Source organism: Phalacrocorax carbo, chromosome 8 (assembly GCF_963921805.1).
Source record: "Phalacrocorax carbo chromosome 8, bPhaCar2.1, whole genome shotgun sequence".
Taxonomy (NCBI): Eukaryota; Metazoa; Chordata; class Aves; order Suliformes; family Phalacrocoracidae; genus Phalacrocorax; species Phalacrocorax carbo.
In genome coordinates, this window is record NC_087520.1 from 2,014,001 (window position 1) to 2,026,166 (window position 12,166).

Here is a 12,166-nt window from a genome sequence, read left to right on the forward strand (position 1 = left end):
CCTGCCTGCTGAAAGAGGGCACCAGAGGGGGTACAGGGTGCTGCACTTGCCCGGGAGGAAATTGAGAAGCGCCTGGGAGTTACACAGCAGTGCGAGAAAGCACAAACAGCTTGCCAGGCTCCGGGGCTGTCAGCCGCTCTGTGTTTGTCTTCCGAGTACGCGGGTGTATCATCAGGCGCTGTCCAGACTCCAACAAAGAAGCCTTGTTCTGGTCTAAGTTTGTGTATTTGTGCAGAAGTTCTCCTACCTATAGCCCTGCTCGCGTTTCAGGAGAAACAACACAGTGCCCTGAGTAAGGCTGCGAAGACTTGGCGTCAGAAGTCGGGTTTATGGTGTGTTCCAAGATAGTAAATACATCGACGATGAAGTGTCCAAGTGGATGGTGTGGAGCAAAGAGTAGTTTTGTGAATATTAGTGTTTTGTTCCAGTGATCTGAACAAAATAGATTGTGCTTAATGCTGAAAACACTGTCTCGCTGGGCACGAGTAACTCCAGGAGCGCAGTGCCCGAGCTGCTGTGTGCTGTGGTTACTGCCTTAATGTGCGGGGGAAAATGGCCAGACACCGTAGACCCTGCGAGTAGATCTGCTCGGTGGTTCTCAAAAGGCCGTAAGTACAGGCTTTTAGTATGTAACCCTGAAAGCTGCCTTTTGAAAATGGTCTTTAAAATAACAGAAGTGATGCTAAGGGAATTGACGGAGAATTTTAAAAAAATATGAGCTACGTTAAATGAGCTGTTTGCATCATTTCAGGAGCCTGACTCGAAGGTCCGCTCCATTATTATTAGCTGAGGAAAATCCACCTGGTTGGAAATAAGTGTTTGCTAATTGAAGCTAATGCTTACCTTTAAGGGAAAGAGTATGTCTGCCCTGTTTAGTTCCTCTTACCTTTTTGGTCTTTTGTGTCACAGGGAGGATGATCGCTGCTCCTGCCATGCTGGCGTTCACAGGTGTGCTTCAAAGAGCAACAGTTAGAAATAACTTTTAGCCTGTTCTCCAAAAAGTCATGTATCTGTGCTCCTTGTGACTTTGTTAGAACGGTGACTTTCAGGCAAAGTGAAAAACAGATACAGTGATGACATCAAAACCTCTTTGCTGGCGAGCAGAACCCCTGTTCCAGAGCACCAGCAGGTCTGGATTGTCAGGTGGGTCTCGATTTTGATACTGACCATTTGTTATCGATTTATTACCAGGGGCCCAGGGAATGGTGGTAGTTCACACCGGCGCCAAGTCACGTGCGGCGTTCCTGCCACACCGACATACTGAGATGTGAGCTTTTAGAGTCATAGTCTGATGTGCAAATGCGAATAATGATTTAATCTGATCCCCCTCTTAAGAGCTTCACAGAGGGTCCTTTTTAATAGCAAGGAGCAGCCCCGTGTACTCTGAGACCGGTGACAGGCTCTTCGGTGGCTCAAAATCGCAGCCATGACCTGCAGGGGGACGGGATGCTCGCTGTCCTTCGAGAAGGGCTTGCATCTCCTTTTGGCAGCGTGGGGTGGCACGGAGGTGGCACGTGCTGGCCAAGAACCCCCTCTAGAGAGGCCAGTGCTCTTTCCTTCTCAGCTGCTGGGAGCGACGATTGCATCAGGCGGGCGGTGTCCACATCCTCCGGGTGATCTTCCTTCCTGTCTTCACATCGCTTTAGATTATCTGCTTAAAAATCTCTCTCCAATGTAGAGCTTGCAAACCGAGCTTGTTTGTGGGGTTTGCAGGACGCTGTCCCAGTGGGTGAGACCTCGATCATCCTGCGGAGCAGCCGGTTTTACCTACGGTAAGTGCCTCTCTCCGCTCCGCCAGCTGTAGGCTTTAGAAATACAGACTGAAGTCAAGAAGTGCTTTAAGTACCTGCTTTTCACTCCTATTTAGGGAAAAAAAAAAAAGGGGTTGCTTTTTGCTTAAGGTTTAGAGTTTAAAGCACTGATTACATCCCCATCCCAATAACCATTGCTTGCATGGCAGGTTTTTCCCAACTGCAAGTCATGCAGCTTAGCTGATATTCCCTTCGCCTATCATTGCCCAGAATAAAGTTAAGGCTTCCTATTCCAGCCTAAGCTGCCTGAAGAGCTCTACAAGCAGACAGATTTCCTGCAGCCTTCCCAGGCTCTCCCTTCCCCAGCCACGGCGCCTCCTTCCACAGGCTCCTGCGGCAACACTGAGACCAAAACCCCAAGTGCGGAGGCAGCAGACCCCGGCCGTGGTGTTCACGCAGCTCCCCCTGTCTCTTCTGCCTTCCTTTCCTGCCTCTTGGCGCGCAGAAGCTGAGATGGCCAGAAACGCAGAGCACCTTCTCCTCAATACACTCTGATCCCACGCTGCTCCGGACAGTTTTTTGTGACCCTGTACAGGCAGAAGAGAAATTTAACACCTGCGCTGTGAGTGGCCGTAACTGGTGGTCGTCTGAGGGAAGCAAATCTTGCAAATGTAAGGATGACGGCAAGGAAAGCCTCTGCGGTGCTTGTGCGTTAGTACTATTAATACCAGGACTCACTAGCCTTCCATTTGTGACTTCTCCAGCAACGATACTCAGTTGCCACTGCCCGGCACGTGTTAGACCAGGGAAGATTTAACGCTCTGCTCTTCTTCCCAGCTGCTGCCCAGAGCCCTGGAAAGCTGTTGGCTTCCAGGGGCTTCCAGGGCCTTGGCAATTCACCAGTGCTGAGACCTGCCGAGCTACTCCTTGCGCAAAGTCAGCTGCGTGCATGTGTTGGGGGAATGTAAGGAATGAAGGAGCTCCCTCCGACCTGACCCTCTGGGGAGAGCAGGCAGGAAATCCCCGCTGCCGCCTGGCTGCAGGCAGCCGAGGGCTCGGGACCCTCCTGTTGCAGCCTGCAAGCCTAACACTTTCTTAACACCCCAGGGAGAAGGTAACATGACCCCACCGGCACGCGAGGACTGCTATCAGAGCCCCGCGGTGAGCTGGCTGTATGAATTAATTACAGCTACATCCAGGAGAACGCAAAATAAGCGTGCCGAGGAGAAGGAAGGAGGTGAAAGAAGCAAAATGCAAGAGCCCAGCTCCCCCCCCATGGGGTGCCGGCTGCGGGGAGGCTGGTGGGATTCCAGGAAGGATCTCTGTAACTCATTTAGCCATCCACGCACAAGCAGCGTGGGGGAAGCAACTGCAGTAGCTTATGTTCTACTAAGCAAAAGCAGGTGGGCCTGATTTCAGGATAAAAAGATACCTTTTATTGCCCGGAGCCAGAGATGAGCAAGCGTTACAGGTGTGGGGTAGTGCGAGCGGTCACTGGAAGCAGACAGTGCGTCATGCTCATCTGACAGGGTCTTGGCAGCGGTTGCAGGGATTTTAGACATAGCGGCTCATTTAGAATTTGATTTAACACCCACTGCAATGTGTGGGAGTCACTGCTGGATCAGGAGCTGCTGTTTCAGGCACTGAAGTGAAGGATTTTAATTTCATTATTTTTTTTTAAACCCTGGCCTCCTTTTCTTCACCGAGGCATTATTGCTGTGGGACGTCTGCATGTGGAGCTAATTAAGGAGTGGAGGGGTGGAGGGGTTAATGTAAATGTACTCTGCAAAAGATCCATTTGTTGCTTGTGAGAGCTGCGTTTAATAAGTAGAAGGATGTTCTCTCTGCTTTGGGAATTCATGGCAACCATCTGAATAAAATTTTAAAAATAAACCCAGAGCAGCATTGCAAAACTAATCTTCTACGCCTGAAGGGAGCCCACGGGTACCTTAAAGAATAATCGGGCTGTAGGAATCATGCAAACTCTGGGTTTCACAAAATGCACACAAGAAGCAGCACATGAATTTCACCGCTAAATGAAGAGAGGCTTTAAAGGTTATCAGAGAGACTCTAAAATGTCACACGAGCCTTGGAGCTGAGTCATCTCATAGATAAATCCACGGAGACAAAAATACGGGCTGTCTTGATTCAGCGAATAAGAGACACTTCTAAAAATGTGCACAGACAGGCAGGTGTCTCTAAGGGCCTTCAGCCCATGCCGTAAGAACAAGAACATCCCAAACTACCTCAGGAAGGTCCCTCCCGAGATCCCTGCCCTGTGACAGCTCGCGAGGGGACGGCTGGTGGCTCCAGCACCCCTTTCTGGTGTTCACCTTCTCCCTCCTGGGCACAAGGTCAGTGTCACCCAGCGCCACAGCGGGAAGCCTGAGCTGGTGGGAGGAGAAAAAGATCTCTGAGTGATCTCACTGATGGGCAAAAGCCTGGAGCAGAGAGCAGAGGTGCACGGACAGACGGCTGCTTGGAGGGGAGCGAGCTGGTCCGGCCCGGAGCTGACCTGAGCCCGGAGCGGAGCTGCCGTGCTTTGCTGCAAAGGGGGGAAACTACCGCAGGAGAGCGGTGGAAGAAAATACAACACAAAAAAACACGGTGAGAAAGTCTCGTCCGTGCCGCTGCAGCTTGTCGTGGTGAGCGTGTTGGTGAATCGTACCGGTGCGGCCGTGCTGAGACCACCTGCCTGACGCAGGAGAGGAGAGAGCGACGGCGGTGCTGCTGGTTAGAGAGGACGAGAGCACGCCGCGCAGCGCAGGGGCGACACGTTACCGCCTCCGCGCTCTGACCGAGCCCCGCGGGAGCCTAAATACCTTCGTAGTTCTGTGCCACGGAGTGCGTTTTCCATGTCTTCCCACCTGCGCACTCTTTAAAAATGCTATTTATGGGGCAGAAGCTCATGGAGTGGGGTCTCTGTGAGAGCATTCCTGGCAGTGGGGGATGCAGAAGCCCCCCACTCCCTGGAGCACCCCGGTCTCAGGATCCTTCCAGCAGTGGGGGAGGATGACCGTGGTGCCTGGAGGCATGCTGGGGAGGGCCCAGCACTCCAATACCATGAGCTGGTGTCCAGGGCTTGTGCATTTGGGTGTCATGTTTTATTCCGTGAAAATGAATGTTATTTGGTTTGTGTCAGCAGCGAGCCCGCAGCGCCTGCTCTGTGCTCCTCGGCTGGGGTCTCTTACCTCGTCTGGAGGGTCTCCAGGTGATGGGGATGCAGCTGGAGAAAGGAAACGGGGCAGGATGAAAGGAATTCCTCTCAGGAAATGGTTTGGCTTTGGCTGGAAGCGTGTGGTCTCGGGTGAAGAGAAAGAGTAATGATCTACGTGGGGCAAACACAGAGCAGAAGTCCTGCCTAGGACGGGAAAGCTGAACGCTGCCAGCATCAGTTTTGTTGTGCACATCCATAGTTTTTTCTTCACAGAAAGGGAATATGACATATTAAAGCTGTGCTAACCTTTACAGGAAGGATCTATTTTGCCTGGGCTCAGAGGCAGATTATTGTTTTAATTTAAGATCAAAGTTTTTTTTCATCACAGCAATAATTAAAATAAAACCCCTCAATGTACCAGGCTGAAAGGATTGAGACTCGCAGCGCTGCCGAGCAAACCCCGCGTGGACAGAGGCGGCGCGGCTTTGCTGCTGACGGTGGCTGTGGCGAGGCCGGAGCTTTCCGAGCCCGGCCGTGGTGGTGCTGGTCCACGCGGCGCCTTGACTTGCCGGACCCGCCGAGGACTGCGACACAAACGAGCACGCTTCCAGCGGCGTTGCGGGCAGGGGTCGAGTGCGGCGTTACCGCCACCGCAGACCCCTTAATCTGTGCTTTGTTTTAAGCCTGGATGAAGAGGCTGTGTCAAATGATGGGCGCACGGCGAGAGGCGAGGCGGGGGCTGCAGCCGTTGGGGGCAGCTCTCCCTGCGCGTCCCGGGTGTTTGCAGAGAAGTCGCCAAGGCTCGGGCTAGCTATGGGGTGTTGCTGGCAGAGCTGCTGCGGTAAGTCCTGTCCCAGGCCTTGCGCTGGGCAGATACACACAGATTGGCCAGAAAATCTTATTTGCTGGTTCAGTTTTATTCCGCTGGAGGAATGGTGTGAGCTCTACCTCAAGAAATGGTCTTTTCCTCATATAATCTGTATTTCTACCAGAAGCGTTTGTTGATACATGTTTACCCAAAAACACTTTGTGGTGCAGTTGAGGTTTTTGCGGGGCTTTTTGTTGTTTGCTTTTCATGTCCCTTCCAGGGGCAGCGAGTAGGACCAGACTGCTTCCGATGGAGGCTGTGCTGCGTCCTTCTACAGCAGGTCTCTCTAAGAAATCTTCGCAGTCATAATGGTGTTGATCCATGGAAACAGTTTGGTGAGTGCAGTTTATCTATCCCAAAATGCTTTTTTTTTTTTTTAACTAGCCTAGGTTATTTGGTGAGGACCCTCCCTTACCGCAGGCAGCCGCGGCACCATTGGGGTGTCTCCTGATGGGACTTTTCTGGCAGGTCACTCCAAAAGGGCCAGCAGGTGACCAGCCACCATCGTCCAACGACCAGCGGTTGGCGATGGGTCGGTTCGGGGTCGCACGGGGCTAGATGTGCTTAATGATTTGCTTTATCTTATAAATTAGTGAAATAAACCTTGGAACCAGAATAGAAGATTATGTTCCTCATTACGATGCTGAGCTTTTGATCTGTGTCAGCCCGTGCTGTCCCCGTTCTCCCCCTGCAACAAACAAGCACCACGGAGTTCGTGCCAAGTCCCTGTTAACAACCTCTTAATTTTGGGGGGGGTCCCACATTAGTGCAAGTCACCGGAAAGAGCAAAACCCACCATGTTGCCATTTTACTCAGATTAATATGCAAATCAGGAGGCAAATGCGTCCAAGGAATGTAGGTCACAGTGGACACGTGCAGAGCAGAGAGAGAAGGGACAAGCAATGGGGAATCAGGGGACTGTCTCGCAAGGCCTCCTCTACCATCAGCTGGTGGCTGCAGCTCCCGTTGCCTCTGTTGGAGTTAGCGACTCTTCTCCTGGACCGTGGTTTTGTGATGAAGCGGCGTTTGTCGGGGCTTCCACGGAGCAGGTGTTTCTATGCGGCACTCCCAAGGGAATGGAGACGGCCAAAACTCTACCTGAGCCTGAGCACGACCGTGCTGCCTCATGCTGCTCAAACAGCCGCATCCAGGAGGACAAAGTCTGTCCCTTTGTATAGAAACGCAGCTTGAAGCTTGTTTGCAAACCTCTTCAGTGCAGGTTTCTGAGCTGATAGTCCTCAGAACAAAATGTGCCGAGGAATGGACGAACCGAGTTATCTTTAGAAAGGCGGACTGAGTCAGGGTCAGGCAAACATTAGCTTTGCTGATCTCTGATGCTGCTGAACTAAAATCTGAGCCAGTTTTATTTGTGTAGGCACTCCACTGAATGCGCAGCATTCACAGGTTGCGGATGACGCTGCTCCTGCTGCCTACAGGTATAAAAAAATTATCTTGATTTTGGTTTGGAATATCAGTACTAACTGTGTGCTTTAAAGAAGTGACCAAGGTGCTTATCTCCATTTTATAGCAGGAAAACTGGAATGTGGCAAGCAGGCAGGGTGGTGACCAAGGCAAAATGCAACCCAGCGCTCCCGAGTCCTGGTCCCTGCACCTTCCATCTCCAGCCTGCCCCCCAGCCATCTCCACGGGGCAGGAGCAGAGCCCAGGGGGGCAGGGTTTTTTGGTTTAACTTCTTCTGCAATCAACGTTGATGGTGCGGAGGCAGCTCCCGGCTCTGGGCTGGGCCAGAGGTACAAAAGGCTGCTTGCCCAGCCCGCGGCACACGCTGCCGCCGCACAGCCTCTGCCCCATGCCAGGGGAGCCGTGGTCCTGCTCCTGGCCCCGTTGCCCGAGAAAGCATCCTGGCTAAACTTCACAGCTCGAAAATCCTACCGTGTTCAGCCAGGTTTGGGCCTGACACTGTGAAATTAAGGAGAATCTATCAAGTTGAGGGATTCATTACATGGCCCTAGCCTTTGTCTCTGCCAGGAAAACACTCCTGGGATCGTCCTACAGTGCCCCTTCCGGAGTCTAAGCGGCAACAGAGGACATCAAAGCCCAGAAATGCTGATGGACTGGCTTTACTTCAAACTCGAGGCGCTATATGTTTTTGTAAGATCACAGCAGTGCATTCTCAATACCTCTCAGTATTTGTTTGCACCTGAGGTCGTACAGCACTCGGTATGCTGATCACAGCCTGCCTGAACACTATCTTTTCCTTAATCTGCTCAACAAGGGGAAGGAATGAGCTGAGTCACTGCACAAACCTGTTGGCAGAGCCTGGCCCACCCCACCCACAGCACCCGACCTTGCGAGCTCCCCGCCTTTGTGTTGCAACCTTCCCACCAAGCCTCCCGGCGCCTCCCCGGGGAACGCTGTAAGGACAAGGGCTCCGGTGTCACTGCTGGGCGGTGTTTTCTATCACACTAGCTCATGGCTGCGATGCCTCCGAGGAAGGAGTAACGCAGAATTTCCTCGATGATACGTGTTGCAATGAAGTCTTTCTCAGCCGTGACTTCTTGCTTTTCCTTTGATGCAACAACACAGGAGCAGCAAAGCCTTCTCCCTACCTTCCTTACGGTGAAGTCATAACTACGCTTTACAGGTTGGTCCGTTGGTTGTTTATAAATGGGAGACACCCCATCCTCGACCCTCGCCTCCAACTCAAGCAGGTTTTACTCAGAAATAGCACTAAAAATTCAGCTATTTCATTTGAACAGGCATCAAGCGTATATCCATAACTAACAAACAAGCTTCCCAGTAAGACGGAGTCAAGCTGGGGAGCGTTTCCAAGTCACACGGAAACAGAAGGCTTTTACCAGGCAGCGTCAGTCCTGCCAGCGCCTCGGACGTGACACAAACGCGCACGCATGCTCCCGCAGTTTCAGGAAATACAGAAAAGTGTTTAATGTCAGTAAACTTAGACTTTTTAAAACACAGCAACCGACTTTTTTCCCCCCCCACCCGGAACTCTGCAAGCTGACAGAGTGCAGCACAAAGCACGGTTTCAAATGACCACACTGGTCAATGGTCACACCAACAGCTATGCAGCAAATAGGATTTCATTTTTTATTTTTTTTTTTTAAACCCTACTCCAGACATAGAAGTCATGAGGTACTTGATCACAAATGTTTGCTTAACAACTTAATTAGCTCAATACGGAAGCAGGCTGGTGCAGAATAATCCAGTCTCTTCCAAGAGCAGATGGATCAGACCCCTCTGCGACCGCTGATGACGTTCGCAACCGATGGCACCAACGCCAGGGACTTCAGGGAGAATATTTTAAAGTAAGAAAGGGCAGTGCCTCCACCTTCAGCACAGTCCTACAGCATTCCTTGCATTTGGGAGAAGCCAATTACAGCCAATTAGAAGTACTAGGCTTAAATCAAGGCTGAAAAAAAAAAAACCAAAACCACCAAAAAACCCCAAACAACATTCCTGAAGTCACTGACTTGGAAAGAAAGGCAAAGCAGGCAAGCGTTTTGGTATAGAAACAAAAACACCTGACGGGGCTGAAGGGCAGAGCAAGCGCAGTACTGGCATCACCTTCGCCACCTCTGAATTATACAGGTTCTTTAGTAACGTTTTTAGAGAAAATATGATGGTTTAGCAAACTGGCCCCAGGAGCCGGACAGCTTCTGTTCTTAGCTCTGCCTCTTCACATTAACTTTAACCAAGTAGTCATTAAAAAAAACTAATAGTCTCACTGCGAGTGTATTACTTAACCTGCAGTTAGCATGCTTTTTGGAGCTACGTGTAGTTCTATATATAGAACAATTATGTTTATAATATAAAAGAAGTTAGTCAATGATTCATGCTGTTGAGATAAACATTGCTTTAAGAGGTCATGCAGACATTCTATCATGAAACACCTAACATAACATAAAGCCCAAGTTTTAGAAATATTTATTGTAAATAGGGCAAAAAATCAAAGGCCAAGTTTTAAATAAAAAGAGTCAGACATACAAGCCTGATTTTGTTTCCAGTTGGCTACTCAGAAACTCCGCAGGATCCGACTCGCAGTTTTCCGGTTCAGTTTTTCACTATCAAATACCAACACGGTTTTATTCAGATGAAGTCACTGAACGACAACCAAGTTTAAATGCTCACAGTATCATCAAGACACATGGTTAGCTCCACCTGGTTAAAAAGTCTTTCAGGAAGAGGAAAAAAAAATTTGAAATGCTAACCTAGCTTCCAAACAGAGGTAGACAGGTCACGCTGGCTTGAGTGCTGGGGGTTGGGGTTTGTTTTTTTATTTTTAAATGTGTTCATCTAATAAGACGCTTTAGGTGACAATTGAGATTGTTATGTTAGTATTTCTGATAGCGAGAAAGTTTGTTTTGAAAAAGTACACAATTTTTAAAATAGAAATATTCCTCTTCTGTTACCAAAATAATCAGAAACGTCATAGAAAACTATGCATCTTTCCTCTAATAATTTAAGCCTGCTATATAACAAGCTATGTTAAAGTAGCCAGCTACCAGCTTGCTATTCACAGTGTACGATATGCAATTCTTTACCTTGCTTTTGCTCTCCAGCCAAGGAACACAGATCAAGAAGGCTGCACCTTGAACATTTTAACCTGTCTACATACACACAGAAGTTGTTTTAGTTTTTCAACCATTAAGTATAAAGTTTGTGGTCTCCACCGATACTTCAGGATGATGGTACGCACAGCATTCACAACACTCCCTGGCCAGCTCCCCTTCCACAGGTGTCTCTGAGCTGGGTTTCATCCCGTGGCCTTTGGAGCTGGACCCCACCACTGATTTAGTTAAATGTCCAAAAAGACAGACACGGAGAGAAGAAATCCAAGCTGCTTCTGTGAGAGAAAAAATCAAGACCCCAGTCACATTACTAAACAATTTTGATCCCAAGAAGGCAGAGGCTAGTGGCCAAAGAACAGCTCAGAAATGGGTCTGCGTTTCACGACGACTTCCTCCTCCTCCTCCTCTCTTACCTCAGAGAGGGAGGAATATGAAGGGAAGCCCCCTCTGGTCTTTGGCTTCTTCCTCGGGCCTGTAGTGGCAGCCAGGAGCTTGTTTAAGGATGAGGGCTTCCTTAAACCTTTGGTGAGATCGCAGAAAGCCATGTCATCGGATATGACCCCCAGGAAAGTGCTAGTGGAGCTCAAGATTGAAGCCGCAATCTTTGTGTTCTTCTTGATGTGCATGGAGGGCTCCATGTTGTGGAGAAGGCTGGGGTCCCCCAGCAAGCGCCTGACCATAGAGGAGGTCCCTTCCTTTAAGTACTGGTGTGGCTTCTTCCCACTGTAGTCCCTCAGGTCGGTCTTGGCGTGGTAGCTGTTGACCAGCAGGGTGATAGTCTTCTCCTGGCCGTGTATGGCGGCCAGGTGGAGCGCCGTGTAGCCGCTGTGCGACCTGGCGTCCACGTTGACGCAGATCCCGTTCTTCTCGGCCTCTTGGATGATACTTTTCACCATGGCACAGTTACCGCTCTTGGCAGCCCAGTGCAAGGCGGTGAAGCCCGAGATGAAGTCCCTCCGGGCCGCCAAGCTGGCGTCTTCTAGCAGCAGCCCGTAGAGCTGCTGGGTCCATTGCCCGCCGGCCGCCATCACCAGCCACTGGTGCTCGGCCTCCTCCAGGGGCACCACCGCCGTCTCCTCGCTGGGCCGATGGTTCCTGGCCACCCGCTGCGGGCCAGGCGAGCGGGACCCGGCCTCCTCCTCCGGCGGGGGTGACAAGGGGGACCCCGGCTCCTCGGGCGGCCCCGGGGTGGCGGCGGCGGCGGCGGTCGGCACGCAGCGCACCGGCAGCATGCAGGGCTTGGGGGCCGGCTCCCGCCGGGACCCCCCGGTGCTGGCGGGCAGGGGCACCCCGCCGCCGCCGCCCTGGAAGCGGCCCCGAAGCTCGGAGACGGGCCGCGACAGCGGCAGCTCCTCGGGGGGCGACGGCGAGAGCCAGCCGTCGGGGTCGGGGTCGGGGTCGGCGTCCGGGATGGGGTCGGGATCGGGGATCGCGACCGGGACGGGGTCGGGATCGGGGTCAGGGATCGCGACAGGGTCGGGGGGGCCGCCGCCACCGTCCCCCGGCACCAGCGCGGCTCCTGGCGGCGGGTCGGTTCGCAGCTCCCGCCGCAGGACGACGAACTTGGCGCCGTCGCGGTCCTTCATCACCGCCACGGCGTTCACCGCCTCCTTCAGCCGCTCCGCCGCGTCCCCGCCGGCCTCCAGCAGCGGCCGAAAGGCGCTCACCAGCTCGGCCCTGCGCACCCGCCCGCCGCGCTCCCGCAGGAAGCCCAGCACGGCCGCCGGGCTGATGTCGAGCTCCGCCATCCCGCCGCCACAGGTGGTGGTGGTGCGGCCGCCGCCTCCCGCCCAGCTCCCCGCGGCGGAGGGAGCTCCCTCGGGGGCCCGCCGGGATTTGC

The 12,166-nt window shown here is 52.2% G+C and overlaps 1 protein-coding gene across 1 annotated transcript; it reads right to left on the minus strand.

The window, feature by feature from the left end:
* Positions 1 to 8,773: 8,773 nt before the first annotated feature.
* SOWAHA (sosondowah ankyrin repeat domain family member A) lies at positions 8,774 to 12,166 on the minus strand. Its single transcript, XM_064458267.1, has one exon. It carries the CDS (start codon positions 12,072 to 12,074, stop codon positions 10,668 to 10,670), a length of 1,407 nt encoding a protein of 468 aa, XP_064314337.1. The 5' UTR covers positions 12,075 to 12,166; the 3' UTR covers positions 8,774 to 10,667.

Coding starts and splice junctions, on each gene's coding strand:
- SOWAHA (XM_064458267.1), bottom strand. CDS start 12,074: ATGGCGGAGCTCGACATCAGCCCGGCGGCCGTGCTGGGCTTCCTGCGG.